The sequence below is a fragment of the Xyrauchen texanus genome, chromosome 10 (assembly GCF_025860055.1).
Source record: "Xyrauchen texanus isolate HMW12.3.18 chromosome 10, RBS_HiC_50CHRs, whole genome shotgun sequence".
Classification (NCBI taxonomy): domain Eukaryota; kingdom Metazoa; phylum Chordata; class Actinopteri; order Cypriniformes; family Catostomidae; genus Xyrauchen; species Xyrauchen texanus.
In genome coordinates, this window is record NC_068285.1 from 1,925,423 (window position 1) to 1,951,420 (window position 25,998).

At 41.6% G+C, this 25,998-nt stretch overlaps 2 protein-coding genes across 10 annotated transcripts in view; both read left to right on the forward strand.

The window, feature by feature from the left end:
• The window catches only part of LOC127650622 (NACHT, LRR and PYD domains-containing protein 3-like), a 527,629-nt gene extending 519,473 nt beyond the window's left edge, over positions 1-8,156 (forward strand). Inside the window, exon 19 of the mRNA XM_052136143.1 lies at positions 7,304-8,156. Within this exon, the coding sequence (XP_051992103.1) occupies positions 7,304-7,875 (572 nt within the window). The 3' untranslated portion in view covers positions 7,876-8,156. The remainder of the gene's footprint in view (positions 1-7,303) is intronic.
• LOC127650628 (NACHT, LRR and PYD domains-containing protein 3-like) overlaps positions 1-25,998 on the forward strand; it is an 857,046-nt gene that overhangs the window by 513,107 nt on the left and 317,941 nt on the right. The gene's annotated exons all lie outside the window — the stretch shown is intronic.

Here is a 25,998-nt window from a genome sequence, read left to right on the forward strand (position 1 = left end):
AGTTTATTTGTAAATAGTGTCGATGGTCCAAAGGGAGATGGTGACGGTAATGCAACAATGGGTTTGTGAAACACCGAGAGCTCCTCATTCAGATATTTCGTATGTTTAGACGCTTGCTTTGATAACTTGTTCTCTTGTTAGTTTTGACTGATTTTGACTTTGTTTGTAATCTGTGAATTTATAATTCATCTTGTTTTTTGTTTGTTTGTTTTGATTGATCAAACTGTTTATCTGTCAGTGTGTCGCTGTTACACGACATTATCTCACTGTCCGTTGTGTTCATTCCTTCACATTTCTGAGTTATTGGATTATTTTGAGTTTGTGCTGCAGGAAATGGGACGGGTAAATGATGTCACGTGACGTACATTGTGCACACTTAGAATATTCTGTTGCATAAACACACTCGGTCAGGGGCAAGTGACACCCGCTGTCATTTTTTGTTTGGTTAGTGAAGTTTAGATATGACGTCACGGACGCTGACGATTTTTGTTTCTACAATTTCTTTTGCCTTTGGGAGATTTATTAGATTAAAAAGATTAGGAAGATTTGATGTTTAGTTTTATTCATTTCTTTGGCACCTTTTCCTCCTTGTCTTCACTGTTGATACATGCTGTAAATATTGTAAATAACACGTTGTAGCGAATCAGCTCTATGAAATATTAGTAATCAGTCATAACTTGTTATAATCGATTATGAATATTTGGATCAGTTAATCGGGTTAACTTGATGTAGCTACATTAACATTACAACCAAACACTCGGTTCATCCCGTGAACACTCAATATTGGTTATTAATTAATTAATTAATAGAAAGGTACATTTCCGGGGCATGGGAAATGTCTTTCTTACTAAGTATTAAGAGCAAGTAGTCAAAATCTATGATTAGTGACTTTAGAGACACAGACAACTTTACGTGTGACATGAACAAGACTTTATTAACTAGACTAAACATTTAAACTACTCTAACATACATATACATACATGCATACAGTTTACCAAGGGAAAGAGGGTTGAAGCAGAATACAGGAAGGCAAGAAGTTATAGCATTGTTTGAAGTTCAGCAGATCAACAGCCTGAGCAAACCATCATATTAGTTGTGACACGCCCTTTTTAGAAAGGGGTAAGGATACTTAATGTATCAAATAATGAGACTAAGTTTGATACTTGCATGTCCCATTTGAATTAAACTGTCCTGATGCAATTTGTTGAGGCTCCAGTTGATCTTTGATGATGTTGTCTTGATGAGAGAGAACCAGTGGGAGTCAGAGGATCTTTGGTGAATGGAAAGACAAGGCCGTAGCCTGGCGCACGCTTGGGAGTCCTTGGGGGCCTTCTAGTTCAGCATCATCTTCATTAGGACTTCTCAGGAAGGACCAAGAGAGTAAGAGAGCACGAGGCTCAGAGGGCTAAGAGGACCAGAAAGCAAGAGGACAAGAAGCAAGAGAGAGAGAAGGGCCATTGTGGATGCAATTTATAACCTTAGAAAACGTGTCTCACCTCTCATTGGCTCGACCAATAAGAAGGGTGGAAGTTCCAGGCGGGAATTTGGTTTATTGCTCTTTGTTCTAAGGGTGCTCATGGCATGTGCACCCTGGAGGGGTGGTAGCCAATGAAGAAACTAGGAAATATTCTTGTAATACTAATATGTTGTTGTTATTATCGACCTATCTCGATACTGTCATCCGCGCTATGGACAACAACAATCGACGTCAAAGGTGCGGAGCGATCAGAAACCCTTCTGGTTTGTATCTACTGGAGTGGTGGTTGTTCCACGGTGGGTGATGTAGACAGTAGCCAAATCCAGGTCTCTGCAGCAGGTGCAGAGGCAGCAGGTGCCTTGACAGTGTGTCACCTGTCATTATGAAGTCAGTTCGTTTGAGGCAGGTGCTTGTTTGTGGCTGCAGGGAGTGGTTATGGGCATTGTGTAGTGTGGAGAGAGTTTCAGACTGACCTAGTACTGGTAGCAAAAGGGCAGCAGGTGGCCGTTCGCCCTTGGTTCTGCACCCAGTCACCAGGTGTCTGAAGTCTGCAGTGTTACTCCGCTCTGGCAGCAGTGCTGACTTGAGCTTGCCTGAGTGGTGTTGGGCAAGAGTCAGAGGTTTGTTCTTCCCAGTACTCCTCAGGGGAGTTCTGTTTCAGGAGCTCTTTTGCTAGTGCTAGCAGCTCTTGTAACTCATAAACAGGCGTTTCTAGCTGTCTTTGTGCAGCCTCTGTTTGGCACCTGTTTGAAAGGTGTACAGGAGGATGTTGTTGTAGACTGCTGTGGGACATCCTGTGGTGTTTGCTGGGTGAGGATGTTCTTTTCCATGGCTTCTCCCAGCGGTTGGTCTTGTGTCTAGATCTATGGCCACGGTGACGGTTCTGCCCTCTGCTGGCTAGTAGCATTTCGTTGAAGGCTCTTGCATTGTGGCAATGCTGGGTGCCTTCTGGCACCTGCTTTGGATTCTGGATTTTGCAGTTCAGAATCACTGGGGTCTTACAAACTCTTTTTGAGGAGGCCTTGTGTTTGTTAAAGGCCTTCTGTGTCAGGTCACGCAGTTGTTGGATAGGCATTGTGTGGGGGCAGGCCATAATGCCTAAATGGTGACTTACCATAGGATGGAGGTTTCGGAGGAAAAGGCTCTTGAAGCTGGTGTCCTCCTCCATCCCAGATTTGTTGCGAGCTCCGAAGTAAGCTCGTCTGAGTCTGTGGTAGTAAACATAGGGAGTTTCATGCCGACCCTGTTTGGCGTCTAGGGCAGCGATCAGTCCGTTTTTAGACTCTGAGAATTCCCTTATGATGGCTTGTTTCAGCTGCTGGTAGTTAGACTGGATGTTTTCTGACTGTCGAGCCAGAGAGCGTCGCAACTCTGGGCTGGATGTGATCCAGATCAGATGGAGTCTATCTTGATGGTTCACACTCATCAAAGACTGCAAGTGAAAGTCAATGTCTCGCAGGTAAGCGTGGACGTCGTGGTCTCCTGCAAGCTCTGGTGTAAATGCAGGGAGATGTCTGGCCATTCGGTTGAGGTCTTTGAGTGTCGCTACACGTGTCGTTTCAAGATTCGTCTGAATCAATCCTTTTCCTTCCGCGGCTGCAGAAGCTTTAAGGAAACTGTCCGATGACGTGTTAAGCAGAGGGGTTTGTCTCCCCTTTGTAACTCTGTGCTTGGCTGGGGAGGTTTCTCTGCTGATTGCAAGTGGGGAGTGAGATGTCTCTCCTGCTGTGGTTCCTTTTGCAGCAGGTAAGAGTGTCTCAGTTCTCGTTGGACCATGTCAAGTTCATCTTTGGTGTTGTCCAGCTGCTGGGTCAGCTTTAACTCCAGCTCTGGACACATTCAGTTGACCTTCACAGGCCATGATTCTGGCATCATTGTCCAAGAGTTCAGAATTTGCTGTTTTTAACAGTGAATCTTTGTGAAAGAGTACCTTTTCCAGGTGCTCTTTGGCTGTCTTTTCCAACTGCTCTTGTTGTTTAGCAGCTGTCAGAGCCGTTTGAAGTCTGTGGATTACCTCCTGTGACTCCCTTCTGCCAGGGTCCTTGTGTCTGTCCTGAGCCTCCATCTCTAGCTGGTCTATGCGGCTTTTAGCATGTGTCAGCTCCGATTGGGACTCGGTGATCTGGCGTTTGAGGTTGTTTACCTCCTGTTTCAAACCTGTGAGGTTGTGGGCCAGGAAGATAACCTCAGTCAGATATTTGTGCTCATACCTCTGGTTTGAGTCGTCTGTCATTAGTTCTTTTCCCTCGTTTTCCAGTTGCTTTTTGTTCTGTTGCTGAAGGTCGTCAGCAGCCATGGATAAAAGGGTGTTCCTCAAAACACCTAGCCAGTCCTTTTGGCCTGCCATCTGGGCAGTTAGGCTGAGCATCTGCAACATTTTGGCACACTTCTGGTGAGAGTAAGGGCAAGAGACTAATGCAAGATCAAACAGAATTTGGAGCTAAAGGCAAAGTGAGACAGCAAGGTGTATAATGTACAGCTAGGGTTTGCTAGGTGTGGTTAACAAGTGAAATGTGTTCCTGATTATTACTATCTTAGCTGCAAATAGCAGGATGCTTAGATTTGTGTGGATCTGAGTGGCTTTGCTAAAAGAGCATAAGCCTAGATTTAAGAAATGACTTAAGATGTTTCTTTGGGTCAAATTATTTATCAGCACTTACTGATAGCATACAACAGGCTTGATCTTTGAACACATGAAGAAGAGAAAGAAAGAGGAAGAAAAGAGCTTTCCTATTAGATTGTGTCTATTAGTGGTGCTCAAAATTATGCCATAGAAATCGTCTAGATTACTTGTGTAGCTGGCTCATAAAATTTAAGCAACTGTTGAAAATAAACACAAAATCGAGAAGAAAAGTATGTCTAGTTACTTTTGCAGTTTTATGGGGAAATAAAACCACACTAGACCAAGAGGGTTAAATGGGAAAATGAATAGCTGACTTCTATTATTAGTAAAAATAATAAAAAGACTTGAAGAAGTGATTAAAATAGCAGAATAACCTTGTATTGGGAATAATCAATAGCACTTATGATCAACAATTAGATTTGCTTTGGACATCATTCTATAGTTGGTCACAGCTGTTGCGTGTTCAAGACCACACAATGTGTTTGTCCCTCTATAAAGTTTAGTCAACGTGCCATTGAAAGTTCCCAATAACTATAAAAATTATCTAAACAGTTTACATGTAATTAAGTTTTTAGATTTAATTAACAAAGTAACTGCAAATTTAGCTGAACAGCGTTCAGTAAGGGATGCACCTGAAAAGTGCAGGTGAAGTTAGATGAGAAGAATTAAAGTTAAGGAAAGAGAAAGTGAGAATTCAGAAACCAGAAATGGGGTTAAAGGAAAATGGTTTAGATCACTTCACTCTGCATACACACAAGCTGTAGATAAAGGCTTCATGTAAATTATGCTAGCAGCTAACTGTTGAAGCTGTTAGTTAGCTTAGCCTAAGCTGAGGGGCTGCTAAGTTGGGTTAGCTTAGCCACCTAGGCTGGTTTGTTTACAAAATGGCGTCGGAAGGTAACACATGTGCTATCTGGAATGAGCACTTCCTGTGACAAGTCGTTGTCATGGGAACCAATGCACTTCAGAGTTTCAGTGAGTGAAACACAGTTTTGATCACCAGGAAGCTAAGCTTTTTAGATGCACAGATAAAGTTTAGATGAAGGACATCAATCTAACTATAATTTGTAAGGCCTTTATACTGTGAAAAGGGGAGCATCGCCCAAATCTACATTTATATAACACTGTACTGAGATTTCTTCATCAGAAACAGGTTAAGCAATCAATTCTGGTACAGTTTACATGCCGCTGAGCTGAGATTCCTTCATCAAAACAGACTTACACTTTAATACTGAAATTAGGGTTTCTTCGCTAAAATCATATTACTCGTACACTGATACCTTTTGAAAATATGCTTAAATGTGTTAAGACTCTTTCAATTACAGTAGAGATGTCAATTCAAGCCATCACTTTATCCGCATCCAAACAAGCCAGAAACTAGTGAAGCAAATGCCGTTTCGCATGTCGTGTCCTATTCTGACCGGAATTATTCAATGCACACTTTTAGGTTGACAGTGGTTCAAGCTCATAACCTTTGTTTAATCATGCCCATGCATTCTCCACCATTATGTAGCGAATCAGCTCTATGAAATATTAATAATCAATCATAACTTGTTATAATCGATTATGAATATTTGGATCAGTTAATCGGGATAACTTGATGTAGCTACATTAACATTACAACCAAATACTCGGTTCATCCCGTGAACACTCAATATTGGTTATTAATTAATTAATTTGTAGAAATGTACATTTCCGGGGCATGGGAAATGTCTTTCTTACTAAGTATTAAGAGCAAGTAGTCAAAATCTATGATTAGTGACTTTAGAGACACAGACAACTTTACGTGTGACATGAACAAGACTTTATTAACTAGACTAAACATTTAAACTACTCTATCATACATATACATACATGCATACAGTTTACCAAGGGAAAGAGGGTTGAAGCAGAATACAGGAAGGCAAGAAGTTATAGCATTGTTTGAAGTTCAGCAGATCAACAGCCTGAGCAAACCATCATATTAGTTGTGACACGCCCTTTTTAGAAAGGGGTAAGGATACTTAATGTATCAAATAATGAGACTAAGTTTGATACTTGCATGTCCCATTTGAATTAAACTGTCCTGATGCAATTTGTTGAGGCTCCAGTTGATCTTTGATGATGTTGTCTTGATGAGAGAGAACCAGTGGGAGTCAGAGGATCTTTGGTGAATGGAAAGACAAGGCCGTAGCCTGGCGCACGCTTGGGAGTCCTTGGGGGCCTTCTAGTTCAGCATCATCTTCATTAGGACTTCTCAGGAAGGACCAAGAGAGTAAGAGAACACGAGGCTCAGAGGGCTAAGAGGACCAGAAAGCAAGAGGACAAGAAGCAAGAGAGAGAGAAGGGCCATTGTGGATGCAATTTATAACCTTAGAAAACGTGTCCCACCTCTCATTGGCTCGACCAATAAGAAGGGTGGAAATTGCTCTTTGTTCTAAGGGTGCTCATGGCATGTGCAACCTGGAGGGGTGGTAGCCAATGAAGAAACTAGGAAATATACTTGTAATACTAATATGTTGTTGTTATCGACATATCATGTACACAGTCATTTCGATCTTCAAAATACCAAGTTATAGAGACCAAATATGCCACACATATGATTTCGGTTAACCATAGTATGCAAAGTCTGAAACATTAACCCATTAGAGTTTGCAAGAAAACATAGACCAAACAACATTTAGGAAAATCATGAGATGGAACATTAGATACATGTCAATACATTTATCACATGGATATATATATAGAATATATAGGATTAAAAGGGGTCATTTCTCCTTCTCAGTAAGAATTAAGTGAGGGTCTGCACTCTCTGGACATTCCTTTGGAGGTCGTAAAAGTCTCCTTATCAGCCCTGTAACCTGAGACTTGGTTCTGCCAGGGTGTTCGTTTCATTTGGGATGTTAGTTTCGGAGGAGTTTCATATACCTTTGTATATAATGAATAATTAGTGTGTGTCTGGTTGGTCCAGATCCTACACGTGTAAATATTTCACTACACTGCTGATTTACACACACACACACACTCACTCACTCACTCACTCACTCACTCACTCACTCACTCACTCACACACACACACACACACACTATCACACACACACACACTCACACTCACACACACACACACTCACACTCACAGACACAGACACACACACTCACACACACACACACACTGGTTTAGTGATTGTTGTGTTTTAAGTGTTTTTTTCTCTTCTTGTGTTCAGATGTCTGTGATCTCACACTGGATTCAAACACAGTACACACTGAACTCATTCTGTCTGAGGGGAACAGGAAGGTGACATGTGTGAGAGAGCGTCAGTCATATCCTGATCATCCAGAGAGATTTGATGTGTATCGTCAGGTTCTGTGTAGAGAGAGTCTGACTGGACGCTGTTACTGGGAGACTCAATGGAGTGGATATGGTGCTGGTATATCAGTGTCATATAAAGAAATCAGCAGGAAAGGAAAGAGTCGTGACTGTCTGTTTGGATTCAATGTAAACTCCTGGAGTCTGAGGTGCTATAATAACAGATTCACTGTCTATCACAATAATAACAGCACTGACATACGTCCCCCTTCACACGACTGTAAGAGAGTAGGAGTGTATGTGGACTGTCCGGCCGGCACTCTGTCCTTCTACAGCATCTCTGACACACACACACTCACACACTTACACACACTCATCACCACATTCACTCGACCCCTCTATGCTGGATTTTATCTTTGTCCTGATTCCTCAGTGTGTGTGTGTGAAATTGATCATCAGAGACACACACACACACAACTGGATGAGTGAAATATACTCACTGTATCACACATCAACACAACTCCAAACTCTTTCTAGAAATCATTTCATCAATTAAACTGATTGAATTCAATACAATGACAGTACTTTGTGTCTCACTGTGATGTGATTGAACTTATTTACTATCAGATTCAATAATAATAAAAATAAACAGTTTTGAAATTATTTTAAAATCCCAAATACTTCAAATGAATAAATGAGTCTATATATGAACTCTTTATTAAACACACGGCACATTCAGATACTCATTGTTTTATTTATACTAAATAAACATTTACAAATACAGAATTCTTGTGATTTTTCTACAGTATATAAATCGTCTCGGGTTACATGTGTAACCCTTGTTCCCTGAAAAAAGCGGAACGAGATGCTGCGCTTTTTTGCCGCACTGGGACGTCCCAGGACTGCTCTTCAGAAAAAGGTATCTGTCGACCAGCTGGTGACGCCTCTATTTTATAGCCTGGCCACAGGTGCATCTAATGATCTTCACCAGCCGAGGCTATAAATTCAGGTCAATGTTCATTGACGTGTTTCACACAGATTCACAGCTGCTCACAATGCAAGATTGTTCCCCGTAGCGCTTAGCAAAAGCGCAGCATCTCGTTCCGCTTTTTTCAGGGAACAAGGGTTACACATGTAACCCGAGACGTTCCCTTTACAAAAAGCTTCACTTTGATGCTGCGCTTTTGCTAAGCGCTACGGGGAACGCAATACCCACGCCGCCGCACTGGGGCTGTCCGGACCCCTACGGTTGTGAAGTGTGCTCACAAAAACGCGAGAGGTCTCAGACATGAGCTTGATGTCAACTCAAGGGCGTAAGAGCCCGGAGTAGCAGAAACATCTAGCCCATAGAGTTCGATAAACGTGTGCGGAAAGGATCAGCCTGCCGCATCACATTTACATTTACATTTACATTTATTCATTTAGCTGACGCTTTTATCCAAAGCGACTTACAATTGCTATATATGTCAGAGGTCGCACGCCTCTGGAGCAACTAGGGGTTAAGTGTCTTGCTCAGGGACACATTGGTGTCTCACAGTGGATTCAAACCCGGGTCTCTCACACCAAAGGCATGTGTCTTATCCATTGCGCCATCACCACCCAACGTTTGCGGCATCACGAACGTGTTCAGGCATGAGCCTGTCATAAAAAACTGAAGGGTGTGTGCGGAGAGGACCAGCCTGCCGCGTCACAAACTTGTTCAGGCATGAGTTTGGGATGTCGACTCAAGGACGTAAGAGCCCGGAGTAGCATGAACATCCAAACGATAAAATCTGATGAATGTGTGCGGAGAGGACCAGCCTGCCGCATCACAAACTTGTTCAGACGTGAGCTTGAGATGTCGACTCAAGGACGTAAGAATCCGGAGTAGCAGAAACATCTAACCCATGAAGATTGATGAACGTGTCCGGAGAGGACCAGCCTGCCGCGTCACAAACCCGTTCAGGCATGAGCTTGGGATGACGACTCAAGGACGTAAGAGCCCGGAGTAGCATGAACATCCAAACTATAAAATCTGATGAATGTGTGCGGAGGACCAGCCTGCCACATCACAAACCTGCTGCAGAGGGACCCCTCTAGCCAAGGCTTTAGAGGCGGCGACCCCTCTGGTGGAGTGAGCCCTGACACCTACTGGCGAAGCTTGACCGCGCGCCTCATAGGCCAGGGCAATAGCATCCCTCACCCAATGTGACATAGTCTGCTTGGTAGCGGCTGCCCCTGTTGCGGCCCCCAAAGCAGACAAACAATTGCCCAGACTTACGCCACTGGCTAGTCGGTGGACATAAGTTGAAGGGCACGGACTGGGCAGAGTCCATGAAGACTTTCCTGCTCAGCGTTAAAAGCGGCGGGGAGCAGAAGGCTTCAGAGTGACATGGTGTAGTGTCGAAAAGGCACCTTAGGAAGGTAGTCAGGATGAGGATGCAGGATAGCTTTGGCCATACCTGGGGCAAACTCTAAACAGGCCGGCAAAACAGACAGAGCCTGTAGATCCCCGATGCTCTTAAGAGAGGTAATCGCCACAAGAAAAACCAGCTTGAGAGTCAGAAGTCTGTCAGACGCTGACTCTAGAGGTTCAAAGGGGGTTTCAGCCAGACCCTCCAGGACTATTGCTAAGTCCCATGAGGGAGTTCTGGTCCTAACAGGAGGCCTCAGTCAGCCTGGCTCCACAAATAAAGCTGGCAGTAGAGGGTGCCTCCCAAAGGCGCCCGTCCATCAAGGCGTAGCAAGCCGAAATGGCGGCCACATAAACCCTGAGAGTAGCGGGGCATATGCCTGCTGACAGTTTTTCCTGCAGAAAGTCCAGAACTGAAACAATTTGGCAGTTAACTGGATCTGCACCATGTAAACTGCACCACTTTTCGAAGACACCCCATTTATTGGTGTAGATTCTTCTGCTGGAGGAGCCCTAGCACTAAGAATGGTCTCGATAACTTCAGGCTGACAGCCCTGTGTTCCTCAGTTGGTACCCTTCAGGGGCCAAACATGAAGTTTCCACAATTCGGGCCGGGGATGAAATATTGTCCCCTGTGCCTGAGACAGAAGGTCCCTCCTGTCCGGAATCGCCCAAGGTGAGCCGTCGAGGAGAGATATAATTTCTGAGAACCAAATCCTGTTCGGCCAGTGAGGCACTATCAGTAAGAGGCAAGACCCTTGCTGGCGAACTCTGGCTAAGACTCCTGGGAGCAGAGAAACCGGGGGAAATGCATACAGACACATTCTGGGCCATGTATGCACCATCGCGTCCAGACCCAGGGGGGCTGGGTGACTCAGAGAGAAGTAGAGGGGACATTGCGCAGTCTCTTGAGAGGCGAAGAGGTCCACTTCTGCTCTGTAAAATCTCTCCCAAATTTGTTGTACTACCTCGGGTGGAGTTTCCACTAGCCCCTCGGTATGTTTTGTCTGGACAGCAAATCTGCTCCCACATTTAGGAGTCCAGGGATGTAAATTGCCCTGAGTGACAGGAGCTTGCCCTGGGCCCAAAGGAGAATCCAGCGTGCCAGCAAATTCAGGTGGCGAGAACGTAGACCTCCTTGACGGTTTATGTAGGAGACTGCTGCTGTGTTGTCCACCCACACAAGGACATGGCAGCCTCTCAGATGTCGGAGGAAGTATTTCAGGGCCAGAAATACCGCCATCAGCTTGAGGCAGTTGATGTGCCAATCGAGCTGATGACCCTCCCATTCCCCTTGGGCTGGACAACCACTTAAGATCGCACCCCAACCCGTCAGGGAGGCGTCTGTCGTTAGCATCCTGCGACGACATGACGCACCGAGAGTGGGACCCAAGGTAAGGAACCGGGTCTGAGCCACATAGAAAGGGAACGAAGCTCTGTGGCGTAACCCTTATTTGCCTTAGGGGACTGGCCCTTGGATGAAATCCCTGGCTTTTAGCCACAGCTGAAACGGTCTCATATGGAGAAGGCCCAAAGGAATCACCGTGGGCCTGAGACGCCATGAGACCTAGTATTCGTTGATACTGATGAACAGTGCAACTTTGACCTAGCCTGAGATTGCTCAGGGAGTTCTGGATGGAGCTGACATGAGCGGGAGACAACTGTGCCGCATCGTGATCGAGTTCCATATAATCCCTAGATAGGTAATTTCCTGGGTTGGAGAAAGAGCGGCTCTTCTGGACGTTGAGTCTCAGACCCAGACAACCTAGATGAGCCAAGACGATATCCCTGTGCTGAACTGCCAGTTCTTGAGATTGTGCTAGTATCAGCCAGTCGTCTAAATAATTCAGAATGCAGGTGCCCTGGAGTCGCAAAGGAGCCAGTGCTGCATCCATGCATTTCAGTGAATGTGCTGAGGTGATAGGGCTAGGCCGAATGGAAGAACCCGATACTGGAAGGCTTCAGCCCCGAAGCGAACCTCAGGAACTTCCTGTGCTGTGGCAGAATTCCAATATGGAAATATGCGTCCATGAGATCGATCGTGACCAGCCAATCGTGATGTTGGATCTGAGACACGACCGACTTGACAGTTAGCATCTTGAACTTGAACACCCTGACCGAGCGGTTCAAGCCTCGAAGATCTAGAATCGGACGCAACCCCCCACCCTTCTTGAGAACCAGGAAGTATCTGCTGTAATAGCCTGACTCTTTCTCTGGAACGGGAACATGTTCTATGGCCCCTTTTGCCAAGAGATTTTGCAGTTCTCTCCACAGTAGACATGCCTGCTCCGGTCTTACGGTAGTGGGAATCACGCCGTTGAAAGGCGGAGGGCGGCGAACGAATTTAATTCTGTAGCCTCTTTCTACTGTCTTTAGAACCCACATAGAAATACCTGGCAGAAGTTTCCACACTGCCAGGTTCTCTGAGATGGGTACTAATTTCAACACTTCCTGTTGTGGGGGTGTTGAGTGTTCCGTGTCCTGGACTAAGGCAGGAAGCAACGGTACATCAACTCTTTTTTGGAAGCCTCTATCACCCGAAACACCAAAGGCGGCGGGAGTGAAGAGGTTTCGTGAGGGTATCGGGAGGGGCGAAGTGGATGATACACACGCCCCGTCCCGGAAGGAACTACCCTCACAAAGTTGGGTACAAGACCGTCAGGGCTTCTTTCTTTTAGAAATCACAGCCCTGAGGTCTTTCTTAGGCTGGCTGCTGAGGGCTGACAAGCCTGTCCCCAGTCCCTACGAGGGGAGCACGACTCGCCACGCTCTGTTTTTGAGCCTCTCTCCTAGCAGAATTGGGGTTAGACTGGGTGGCCGACGGCCCCGCCCCCTGAGTGCGGCGAGGAAGAAACTGCCCAAAGACTTCCTCGTGGCTTTTCGCCTCCTGGAAACTGGAGATAACCGTATTCATGGCGTCTCCGAAGAGACCAGAAGGCGAAACCGGGGCATCAATTAAGAAAACTCTGTCCCTATCTCAGATGCCTGACAGGTAAAGCCATAAATGCCTCTCCGTACTGACTAAAGCGGACATAGACCGGCCAATGGCACGGGCTGACAGCTTGGTCACGCGGAGAGACAAATCCGTAGCTCGACGAAGCTCTGAAAAGGCCTCTTCGTCGAGAGTTTTACCCGCACTCAGATCTTTCAGCAGGTCAGCCTGGTACGCCTGTAACACAGCCATGGTGTGCAGCGCAGCACCAGCCTGACCTGCCGCTTGATAAGCCCTCCCAACTAGCATGGAGGTAGTCCTGCATGGCTTAGAGGGGAAAGCAGGTTTTTTGAAGGACGATGCCGAACCCGGCGAGAGATAACCCGCAAGTGTCTCTTCGACGGCGGCATCCTTGAATACCCTCGAGCCTCAGCACCCACGATAGTCGAATATAACGACGTCGAGGGCACGTGAACAGCGAGGTATAAGGGTTCCTCCACGAACGAGCAAGCTCATCGTGGAGGTCATCAAAGAAGGAAGGGACTGATGAGGTGTTCCCTTCCCTTGGCCATCAGACAGAAATCTATCCTCTAATTTGGAGCGTTTGGGGGTTTCTTGGTCACGTGGCCAGTCTAATTGAAGTCTGGCCACAGCACGAGTAACCACATCGAGAAACTCCTCAGAGGATTTTGCATCATGTTTTGAGTGCTCTGATGTGGGTAACTCGAAATCTATAGACCCAAGGGAATCGAGGTCCCCCTCCTGAACTGAAGAGGCGCCGGAGCGCGCTTCAAGAACACGAGAAGGACCAGCCGGATCTGGGGAGACAGCGAGCGAAAGGGACGCACCCGTCTCTCGCTCCTCAGCCAGATCCATACGAGAGCCCCACGAATGAAGTGCGGCGAGCGCGAAGCATCCCGACCGAAAGAAGGTCACAATGCGCACACCCGCCCAGCCCCAACGCGAGAGCCGCATGCTCTTCCCCCAAACAAACAAAACAAAACTCATGTGTGTCCTTGTCCGTCATGAGACGTTGACAAGGAAACACGCATCGTTTGCTCTGTTTCTCCGTCATTCTCTTTTATATATATATATATATATATATATATATATATATATATATATATATAATTATATATCACTTTCAAAGCAGAGAGAGAAAGTAAGAAAGTTCTGCGCACTGCCTAACAATTTCTAACTCCTAACAAAGAGGGAAGAAAGTTTTCTAGCAGGTTGTGAGACACACAGCATAGTATGCTCTGAATGAAAAATATCTGTCGACACGCTGGTGACGCCTCTATTTTATAGCCTGGCCACAGGTGCATCTAATGATCTTCACCAGCCGAGGCTATAAATTCAGGTCAATGTTCATTGACGTGTTTCACACAAATTCACAGCTGCTCACAATGCAAGATTGTTCCCGTGGCGCTTAGCAAAAGCACAGCATCAAAGTGAAGCTTTTTGTAAAGGGAACTTAATACTTAACAGACAATTCTAGAAAAAACAGCTTCACACTTTTGCATTCATAAATGGATTTATAAGAACTAATTACAGGATCATTTAAAGTTGGTGTAAATTTGACAGATTTGAAGAGTTCACTCATTGATAAAAGTCAAATGCTGTCATCATACACACACCCTCATGTTGTTCTGAACCTTAGACATGTTGTGGTTTCTCTGGTTTTACTATCATAATTAATCTGTTGTTAATGCTGAAATGTTTTTAGTATTTTACTACAGAAAACATTATTTAACCATAGTATATAAAAACAATTACTGCAAGATTTATCATGTTACTAAAGTCGTGTTTGATATAATTTTACTAAAGTAAAACCATGATTCATTAATTGTGAGGGAGCAATAATAAAGTGATGGTTCACACAAAAATGAAAACTCTGATCATTTACTCACGCTCATGCCATCACAGATGTGTGTGACTTTCTTTCTTCTGCACATTTGAAGAACAATAGTAAAATATCTCAGCTCAGCAGGTCCTTACAATGAGACTTTCAAAGCAACTTTTGAAACTCCAGAAATCACAGTCATCATAAATGTCATCATTACATCTCCAGCTGTTCAATTCAATTTGTTGTGTCAGTTTATGCTGACTGTCTCGGATTTCTGGAGCTTCCAAATTCTGATCATCCACTTGCATTTTTAGGACCTACTGAGCTGAAATTTTTGACTATTTTTCTCAAATATGTTCTGCTGCAGAAAGAGAGTCACACACAGAATTAACACAGAGGCTTCAGGGATTCTCTAAAACTGGATCAAGTTATTTTCTCTTGCAGTTCAACTTATATTTGCAACATCTCATTTAGAAGAGAACAAGTGGACAGTCATCCATATAAAAGTATATGTAACAACTCTTATGATGCCTTTAAAAGCCCATAAAACTTTTATTATCCTGGACGATACAGCATTTGAGAGGAGCAGTGAGGAAGATGAACACATTTCTGTGAAAATGATTGAAAATAGAGTCCCTGCAAATACTGAGGTCATGTGACTTTGTATTGAAACTCAGTTCACAATCTTATTTTAAAGTAACATGCAGCATTGTGAGAAACTCACTGACCTCATGGCAAATATTTCGACCTTTTACATGTTTTCATGAAAGATACTTGATGCAAAATTGTCAATAAAAGCAGTATGTTGAAGGCAAAAACTTGAAAATGTCATATTTGTGGCATTATATGATAGAAAATAGCAATAAATTAATTGTGTTCATAAATTAATTGATTGGGTATTTTTATGTCCTTTTAAGGGTTAATGATCAGCAGGCTTATAAAATATTATTATTATTAAATATCAGCATTAATCATTAAATATATTAAATTAAATTAAATAATATATAAAACATGAGATTGTGACAGGCTTTTGGAGTATTTTCTGTCAGGAGATTCACAGATGCAGTATGGAAGGCGGCTAAAAGCCGCGAGTTTCTCCGGAATCAAGGCATGCAGTTTAAGGAGGATCTGAGGAAGGAGGACAGAGATTGGAGACGTTGTGGCCTCTAATCAAAAAAGCGCGCGATGATGGAAATCTGCTGACTTTGTCGGGGGCCGTGGATGTATTGAAGGAACTGACGTTACGGGGTCAGAGGAGTTTTCAAAGGACTATTTTTATTATTTTCTTTCAAAACTTTCTCAAGATTCTCAGAATTGAGTTCCAAGGTTAAACTGGATCCCAATATGCTGCTGCGAACTCTAACTATGAACAATATGTATTTAACATTTTAACACACACATGTTTTACAGTTTGTTTTATATATTATTCATTATGTTCTTTTTTATTTTTTATATTAATCCGGAAATATAGAGAGATGTCACGCTTAGGCAGCTACCATGAGTAATTAAAGATATTTTTCTAACTTTTAATTATTCAGTTATACAGTCGGTGCTGATCTCGATACCACTTTGATTTCAACGTTTACCAGATTGACCAGACATTTTACTTGTGCAATATTCTTTAACTAATATGTCACATTTATCACTTGTTTCGTTTAATGCTATGGGGGTTAAGAAATAACATTAAAGGAAATCTCTATTTCTTTTTGACAAACAGTTTAGGGCAGATTTTTGTTTTGTACAAGAAGCTCATTCTACTAAAGAAGAAACAACATTTTGGACTTCACAATGGGGTAATTCAGTTTGGTTTGCTCATGGGTCTGAACACTCAGCTGGAGTAATTACTTTAAAGAATAGATTTAATGGAGATGTTCTACATACAGAATGTGATCCTGCAGGACATTTTATTTGCCAAGTAATTAAATATGTTGATAATATATTAATCTTGGGAAATTTATATGGGTATAAAAACAGTTTGTAAAATAACTATTTTCTCGAATCCATAGAAAGTATATTTGTTGGTTAAATAAATATCCAAATGCAATTTTATTAGTTGGAGGAGATTTTAATATTATACTAAATGGAACAATAGATAAATGGCCACCAGGTCAACAAAGGACCATAAACTAAAAACAGTTGTGAATTTTTTTAAGAAAATATATACATCCAATTATTCTCAAACACTATCTATAGACGTGAAAACTATTGACAAAAATGAAAATGAACTTTGTGATATGCCAATTTCTGTTGAGGAAGTGATAAAGGCAATTAATCATTTAAAAAGTAATAAATGGCCAGGCACAGACGGTTTGACCACAGAATTTCATGAGCAATTTACTAAAGATTTGCCCCTTTTTTGCTTAAGATGTTTAATGAAAGTATTAGTAATCAATGCCTTACACCTACCTTGAATCAAGGGTTAATCACATTAATACCCAAACCAAAAAAGGATTGACTTATTCTGGATAACTGGCGTCCAATTAGTTTACTGAACAATGATTATAAAGTATTTGCACTGATATTCGCTAAAAGACTCAAAGCTGTTTTAGATTCAGTTATTGAAGAAACACAATCTGGCTTTATGAGGAATGGGCATATTACAAACAACATTAGATTAGTTTTAGATATGTTGGATTATCCTGAATTTAATGTAGATAATGGGTTTATTCTTTTTCTTGATTTCTGTAAGACCTTTGACTCCGTAGAGCATCAGTTTATTTTTGAATCACTTACAAAATTTGGTTTTGGAAAATTCTTCACAAGGCAATTAAAACCCTTTATAAGAACAGCAGCAGTTCAATTAAATTGTTATTTGGCACATCTAGTAGGTTTAATTTATCTAGAGGGATTAGGCAGGGTTGCCCTGTCTCTCCATATATATTTGTGATAATAAGTCAACTGCTTGCTAATCATATTAAAGCCAGTATGATTAAAGGACTATTGCTGATAGAGAACTAGTTATAACACAATGAGCAGATGACACCACCCTCTTTCTCCAAAATGATAACCAAATCCCCATTGCAATGAAAGTAATAGAAGATTTTTCTAAAGCATCTGGTGTTTATTTGAATGTAAAGAAGTGTGAACTGATGCGGTCAAAGAATGTTCAGAGGCATATTATTGTACCATTCCAGTCAAAACAGAAGTTAAATACCTCGGATTTACAATAAATAAGAATCAACAGAATAGAAGTTCATTACATTTGAATCCTATTATCCAAAAGACTCGGAGGAAGTTTAATCAATGGCTTTTAAGAGACTTGTCATTAAGAGGGAGAGTTTTGATTTCTAAAGCTGAAGGAATATCCCGGTTAACTTATACAGCTATGGCTCTTCAGGTTGATCATAAGATATTGAAGGAGATTGATAAGATGCTTTTTGATTTTGTTTGGAAAAATAGGATACATTATATAAGAAAAACAATCGTAATGAACTCATATGAAAATGGTGGTCTTAATTTCCTGAACTTACTTTAAATAATACATTTAAAATCAATTGGATTAAACACATAGTTTAAGTATCCAGTATCTAATACTAATCTAATCTCATAACAGATCGATATAATATTCCCATACCACCAAGGGAATTCGCAACTATCTTTGGTGCAATTTCTTCTCAAATATGAATGTTGTTTAAACAGCAAAACTGTGACGCACACAAGTAGAGACAGTCACAATGTCGAATTCAAACAGCTTTATTGGGAAAAAGCGTGCAACAGTACAAAGGGCAAATCCAGAGAAGAGTGGTTGAGGGAAGCGGAAGGTCGAAGCCGGGGAATCAGAATATAAACAAGGGGCAAATCCAATGAAGAGTTGTCGAGGGAAGCGTAAGCTCGAAGCCGGGGAAATCAGTATCAGAGTAACGAGTAGAGTAGACAGGGGAGCTAGGGGAACACTAGTGCTGGCAAAGCGGAGGGGTAAACTAAACAATAACCAACAAGAGTGAAACGAAAGGGTTGTGATATATATAGGGGAAAAAACGAGCGGTGCAGGTAAAACGAATAACCAGGTGATTGGGACGTACAGGTGAAACTAATACTGGTGATTGGGAGCGAGCGTGTGAGCTCGACGAAGCGAGGTTCGTTACAAAAACAGATTAAATTACCAGCAACTCCCACCCCTCTCACCAAATAACTCCCTTGTTGGTAAAATATGTTTCTCTTGTCGTTACAATAATCATAACAGATCGATAAGAGCCCTTTTCCAGCAGGATGTTGTTTGAAATCAAATGTAATTGCATATTGGAGTCAGTTTGTGAGTGATGTTGACTGGAATAAAGTCTGACTTCTGCCCAATCGCTATCTCTTAACAAACAAGGTTAAAGAAGTGTCTTTAAACTCCTTCACAGAATATACCCTGATAAACATTATTTAACCCAGTTTAAAAAGATATAGATGAAAGTTGTAGCTTTTGCCAGCAGAAGCCAGAGACAGCTGTTCATTTATTTTGGCCCTTATGTGTCATTTTTTTATTTTATTGTTGGAAATGTTGATGAAAATGTTACATTACAGTGGAAAGATGTTCTTTTAGATATTATTGTAAACTCCAAAGATAAACAAACCCACACTTATTTTGTATATTATTTTATTTTAATGGCTAAATTTCAAATTCATAAATGTAATATTTCTATAGTATTTAATAATGAAGTGAAGCATTATATTGAGTCAATATTGCCCTCGAAGAAACAAAAAGCTGTTTGAGTTTTACAAGCATGTGCACTTTTTATAATATTCTTATAATATTATTTATACCTCCCCCTAGCATTTGAAAGGTTGTATTTGTATTGTTTGTTTTGATATTTTCTTCAATAATAAAAGAAACAACTGGAAGTTTTCAGCAAACGGCGGAAGAAGAATGTTTCTGAAAGAAGAGACAGCACGTGTGATAATCCAGAAGAATCTTTATGTGAGGACTTTATTGGGTTTTTGATGATCATTGTTTATTCTTTGAGTCACACTTTTCCTAAATTAGTCGATATAGGAACAATAGATACACTACTACCTTTTCTTTGTAAGTTATCAACATTCCTGTATGTTTAAATCTAGCTGTATTTTTAATCCTGTTACATCAAATAAATCTGTTTTTGTCTTTTGTTGCGATGGATTTTGCTGCAGAATTAAATTGCGTTTGGAAGTTATGCATATGATTCTGTAGCCTCGTTAGTCAGATGACCTGCTTTCCATGGGTTAATACTGTACTGTTGAAGATTGCTTTCTAGAATATTCCGAGGAGATGATGATTATTGATCATATAGGGGAGTTTCGTTGCTGTGCAGCAGTTGCAATACTTTTACTTTTACTTTACTTTACTTTATTCTTTATTGTCATTGTACACAAGATACAACGAAATTGCGGAGCTTCTGCATAAGGTGCATGATACATAAAAAGATAAATAAATAATACATAATACAAAGTGATGTATTAAAATGTTTAAGCTAGGACAAAGAATAAGGAAAAAGAACATAGAAAGAGTTGCCACAGTTTGTCAAAATTATATTTTGACAAATACAAGACTATACTAAACTAAAAGTATAAAGAGATGGAGATTGCACAGAAATATAATACATAAATACACATATTGTGCTGGGTAAGATGTCAGTACATCCAAAGTGTTCAGTGCATATGTGCATTCAGTGTAATTATAGCTCTGGGAAAAAAGCTGTCCTTGAGTCTGTTTGTCCTTGACTTAAAGTATCTGTAGCGCCTACCAGAGGGCAGCAGTTTAAACAGGTGAGAACCAGGGTGAGAGTGGTCTTTTTCAATGTTCTTGGCTCTGCTGATGCAGCGGGAGTTGTAAAGGTCCTTCAGGGAGGGAAGAGGGCAACCAATGATCCTCTGCGCGGTGTTAATAATCCACTGTATTCTCTTTCTCTCTGCCTCAGTACAGCTACAGTACCATACTGAGATACAGTATGTCAGCAGGCTCTCCACTGCAGAGCGATAGAAGGTCTCCAGCAGCTTCTCCTTTAAGTTGTTCCTCTTTAACACTCTCAAGAAGTGAAGGCGCTGCTGTGCCTTCTTGATGATTGCTGTGGTGTTGGCTGACCATTTGAGGTCTGCTGAGATGGTTGTGCCAAAGAATTTGAATGTTTGAACCCTCTCTACGCAGTCTCCATTGATGTAGAGGGGAGCGGGGTCTGCCCTGTGGCTTCTAAAGTCGAGGATGATTTCCTTTGTTTTGGTGGTATTTAGTGTCAGGTTATTGGCTAAACACCACTCTGACAATCTCAGGATCTCATTTCTGTAGGCAGCCTCATCCCCCTTTGAAATTAGTCCCACCACTGTAGTATCATCTGCAAATTTGATGATGTTGTTCTGGTGGTGGACTGGGCGGCAGTCATGCGTATACAGAGAGTACAGAATTGGGCTCAGCACGCACCCTTTAGGGGAGCCAGTGCTGAGCGTGCGGGTGGAAGAGAAATGAGGACCGATTTTAACAGTCTGAGGGCGGTCCGTCAGGAAATTCTTGATCCAATTACAGGTGAGATAGTATTAAATGCTGAGCTATAATCAATGAAAAGCATCCTCACATAGCTCTCCTGATGTTCCAATTGGCACAGCGCAGCACAGCGGAGAGCTATGGCTATTGCATCCTCAGTTGATTTGTTAGCTCTATAAGCAAACTGATGTTCATCAAAAGTGAAGGGGAGGCAGGTTTTCAGATGTTGCAACACCAGCCTCTCAAGGCACTTTGTGATGATCGGTGTAAGGGCAATGGGGCGATAGTCATTGAGGTTATCTGTGGCTGATTTCTTTGGTATGGGGATAATTATGGAGGATTTCAAGCAGGAAATGGAGAAGGTTGAAGAGGTTTGTGAAGACTCCTGAGAGCTGGTTAGCACATCCCTTGAGCACCTTCCCTGGGATGCCATCAGGGCCAGAAGCTTTCAGTGTGTTCACTGTTCTAAGCACCCGCCTCACTTCATGCTCCTGGACAGTGAGTGAGGGGGTACCAGAGTCTGTTGTAGACTGAGGTGGTGTGATATTTTGCAGCTGTGGTTTATCAAAACGAGCAAAGAAGCAGTTCAGTTCCTCTGCTAGTGGAGCCGAGCTGCTTCCAGCTACACAGCTGCTACCTCTGAAGTTTGTTAGGTGCTGGAATCCCTGCCATACCTGTCGTGGTTTACCGTCTGTGAAATGATCTTCTACCTTATTTTTGTAGTCCCTCTTTGCATCCTTAATTCCTCTCTTCAGGTTGGCTCTAGCAGCACTGTAAAGAGCTCTATCACCTGACCTGAAAGCAGCTTTCTGATCTTTGAGGAGCTTATAGACTTGGCTGGTCATCCAAGGCTTCTGGTTGGGAAAAACCTGGATGATTTTATTCACTGTGACGTTGTCCATACAGTACTTGATGTAGGCCAGTACCGCCTCAGTGTGAACAGCCAGGTCATGATGTTTAAAGACTTCCCAGTCAGTGTGTAAAAAGCAGTCCTGGAGCTGAGAGAGTGCATTTTCGGGCCAAATAGAAACAGTTTTTGTGAGTGGTGTTTTCCATCTTCTATGGGAGATGTATGCTGGAGTAAGAAGCAGAGAGAGGTGGTCTGAGTGGCCTAGATGAGGGAGAGGAATAGCTCTATATGCATGTTTAATGTTGGTGTACACACGGTCCAGTGTGTTATCTCCTCTGGTTGGACATTTAACATGTTGGAAGAAATGTGGAAGTACTGTTTTCAAATCTGCCTGGTTAAAATCTCCAGCTGTAATGTGTACTCCATTGGAATGAGCAATAGCTGTTTATTTATGACATCTAGCAAGAGGGCGAGAGCTGTGCTAACATTTGCGTTGGGTGGTATATAAACAGCGGTGACAATCACTAATGTTAGCTCTCGCGTAAAAAGAACGGTCGGCATTTAACAGTCATGAATTCCAGGTCCGGAGAACAGTGACTATCTAGGATTATACTATTGTTTGACCAGTCATTGTGCACAAATATACACACATCACCCCCTTTGCTCTTACCAGAGTCGTTGTTTCTGTCCCAGCGATGTAAAGTGTGACCCGCTAGCTGCACTGCAGCGTTGGGGATCCTTGGGTGAAGCCAGGTCTCCGATAATATCATAATGCAACAATCACGGATATAGTGATTCCCGGCGATGTAAAGCTTCAGTTCGTCCATTTTGTGAGCCATAGATCTTGCATTAGTGAGAAACATACTTGGTAGAGGAGGCTTATGTGGTTGTTTCCTGAGTCTCGCAAGAAGGCCGGCCCGGCAGCCCCACTTTTGTTTTCTTTCCCGTCGCCGTCTGCGTCGTCTGCCAGGACCGACAACAATCCACGGAGATCCCGGTGGTCTGGTGATATCCTTCGGGATATTGTGGGTGCGAAAAAAGTTAAGTGTGACTGTAATCTTGTGTTGAAATCCGATGTCTAATAATTTCTGACGGCTGTAATTATGCTTCACAGAAGCAACAAACAAAAAACACACAATAAAACAAGCAAAAATGCACCAAAGGCGAGAGCTGTAAGCCGCTGCGTCCTTACGCGCCGCCATTAAAATAAATAAAAAATAAAAAAATAAAGTAGTTCATTATTCATTGTTCATTATTAAATTGCCTTTTATGAATCTGATCATTCACATTTGAGTATTTTCTTATGCAGCTCTACCTTGAGAGCACACTTCATGCAGTGTAGGTCCTGTAAATACACCTGTGCCAGTCAAAATCTGCTGCTGAGACACTACAGGCTCAAGCATTGGCACCCAGGCTGACGTGTCACAATGTTGTGCCTGTTCTCCAAGTGTGTCTGCACTTTCAATACACCAGGTGCGTTGAACACTCATCTACATCGGGTCCACACACATTCTGATAAAAGTACAGTGCAAAAACTCCCTTGCTCACATCAGTGGTCTGTGTGTCCTTGATAGAAGCGAGACCAAAATGGAAACTACATTCCCTCTTAGAGGAAAAGAGATAGTCAATGAGCAGCCCTTGGTCTCTGTCATCAAAGAAAGATGGCCTGGTCTCGTTTTGTAGGAGCAAGTAAGATACATTTTGTCTGTACATCATTTTGTCATGATTCTTTGTAGACTTTGCATCAGGCTAGTACATGATGTTTTGTTTGCAAGAGTTTATTTGAGCATTGATTTTTCTATTTAAACTTATGCGCAACCATTTTTCATTAAATGTATATAATTGTTAGGACACTGATTTAGAGGAGACTTACGCAAGAGGAGAGAAACTGGGCATCCTTGAAGTCACGGAGGATGACCTCTCACAGGCAACAAAGAGGTCTAAACTTCAGCATCATCCTGGAGGAAACTGGTCATGGAGGTCCTATCTGACTTTCCCACTGCTTTCATGGGACTCTTTGGACTTCTCTATGTGCTAAATATTGAGTTTCAAAAGGACTGAAATGCACAGTTGAGGCAGTGCAGAACATCTTTGTGGGATCGGGAGAAAAGTGTACAACAGAGTTCAGTCCCTGAAGAATATGATTTTCTCTGTATATGGAGTTTAAGATGCTTTGAGTATTTTCAGATGCTTTTAATGTACACCTTTGGCATAATAATGTTTGGTTTAGATGTCACTGTATATTGTGTACTGGTGCATTTAGAGTTTTTAAGACTTATTCTTGAATTCTCTTAAAAGTGAATGTTTATTTGTTTACTTGATATCATTGATAAACTGTTCAGTCATACTAAATGTTTCATGTTGAGGTGTGTCAGTGTTTTGTAGATGGGTGCACTTCTGTTTTATAGACCATCCTTCACATGTTGAAAGTTTGTTCCTCCTACATGCTACTGTTTAGTCACACATTTCATATTCAGTGGCAGGTTTTGTCAAACTGTTTTAACTGCAGTGTTTCATTTTAGTATTACAGTATTGAATCACTTTGGCTGAAATATTTGTGAATTAAATAAATGGTATCACAGGGTCACAGTGGAAGCACTACTATCATTATTGATGCCTCTTTTAAAATATTTAAAGGCACAGTTTACCCAAAAAGTATAATTCATCATCATTTACTTTGTTCCGTCTCAAACTTATGACTTCATTTCTTCTCTAGAACACAAGAAGTATATAAATGTTTTATATAAATGTAATCCATATGACTCCAGTAATTTAATCCATGTCTTCTGAAGCAATTCAGTCAGATGTCAAGTTTTATAATGAATTAGGAGGAACATTTTGATCTGTTTCTCACCCAAAACTGATTGTATTGCTTCAGAAGACACAGATGAAGCCACAGAAGCTGTATGTTTTGTGTGTGTGTTTCACGGAAGAAAGGAAGTCATAGTTTGAGACATAAGGGAGTAAATGATAAGATCAGTATTTTTGGGTGAACTATACCTTTAAGAGAAATTCTAATCGTCATGATGATGGCTAATTAAAATAGCATTTAATTGCATTCAACAGGCTGGTGAAAACATTCTTAAATTACTCTTTGGAGTAAATGTTTTAACATTGTCTCACTGTTTTCAGTTTTTGACTTGGGCAATGGTTTTGTAGTTTCCAGTAATAATGTATTATTACTTACTATAACTTAAAAAGGTTTGTTATAGATTAGTTGCACCTCCTCAGAAAACTAACAATCTTAAATTAACTCAACTAAATATGTTTTGTGTCACTGACAACTTCATTAAAGTCAGTGTAACTGTTATTTACAAAAGTTGAGTAAACAAGAAAAAGCCTGTAACTGCTTACTGGAATAATGCAGTTGGAAATATCTGTTGGAAAAAAGTGTGGATGCTTCCACATCTCTTCATTTTATCCAATAAAGTAAAAGAGATTTATTTTAAAATAATTCATAAGTGATACACTGATACCACTTAAAGTTCAAAAAGGATCTTTCCTCCAGTTGCTCTTTCTGTGTCAACTCTGACGAAACTGTAGCGCATCTTTTCTGGTTTTGTTCCTTTAATAAAATGTTCTGGCAAGATGTTTTAGGATTTATTATGATATTTTTAATGAGTGTGTGTTGTATTGGAAGGATGTGGTTCTAGGCTTTGTTGATTATGATCTAAGAAAGGTCAATTTTATGTAATTAATCTGATCTTGTTACTCGCCAAGTTCCACATTCATAAATCTAAATATCTAAATGCTAAACCTCTCTTTCTTGTTTTTATGAAAGAATTTCAATTAAATTGTCTGAGAACACAAAAGCCTTAAAAACATGATCTGTTTGCAATACTTTTCCTTTTTTCAGTGTCATGTAATTATCATAATGTATTAATATGTACAATCAGGGGCGAAAATTTCATCAAAATGTTGGGGGGGACAATAAACATAACAATTCTCAAGAGCAATTTTTGAAGGGGACACCAAGGGGTTTTTTGTTGTTGCCCCGTTTGCATTTGTATTATTTTATTTCTTAAACAATTATTTTAAGAATATATCATTATATTATTTACAATACACATATTTTAATGATATTTTAGGGGGGGGCAACCCTCAGATAGGGGGGGACCTGACCCCCCGACCCCCCCGCGATTTCCGCCTATGTGTA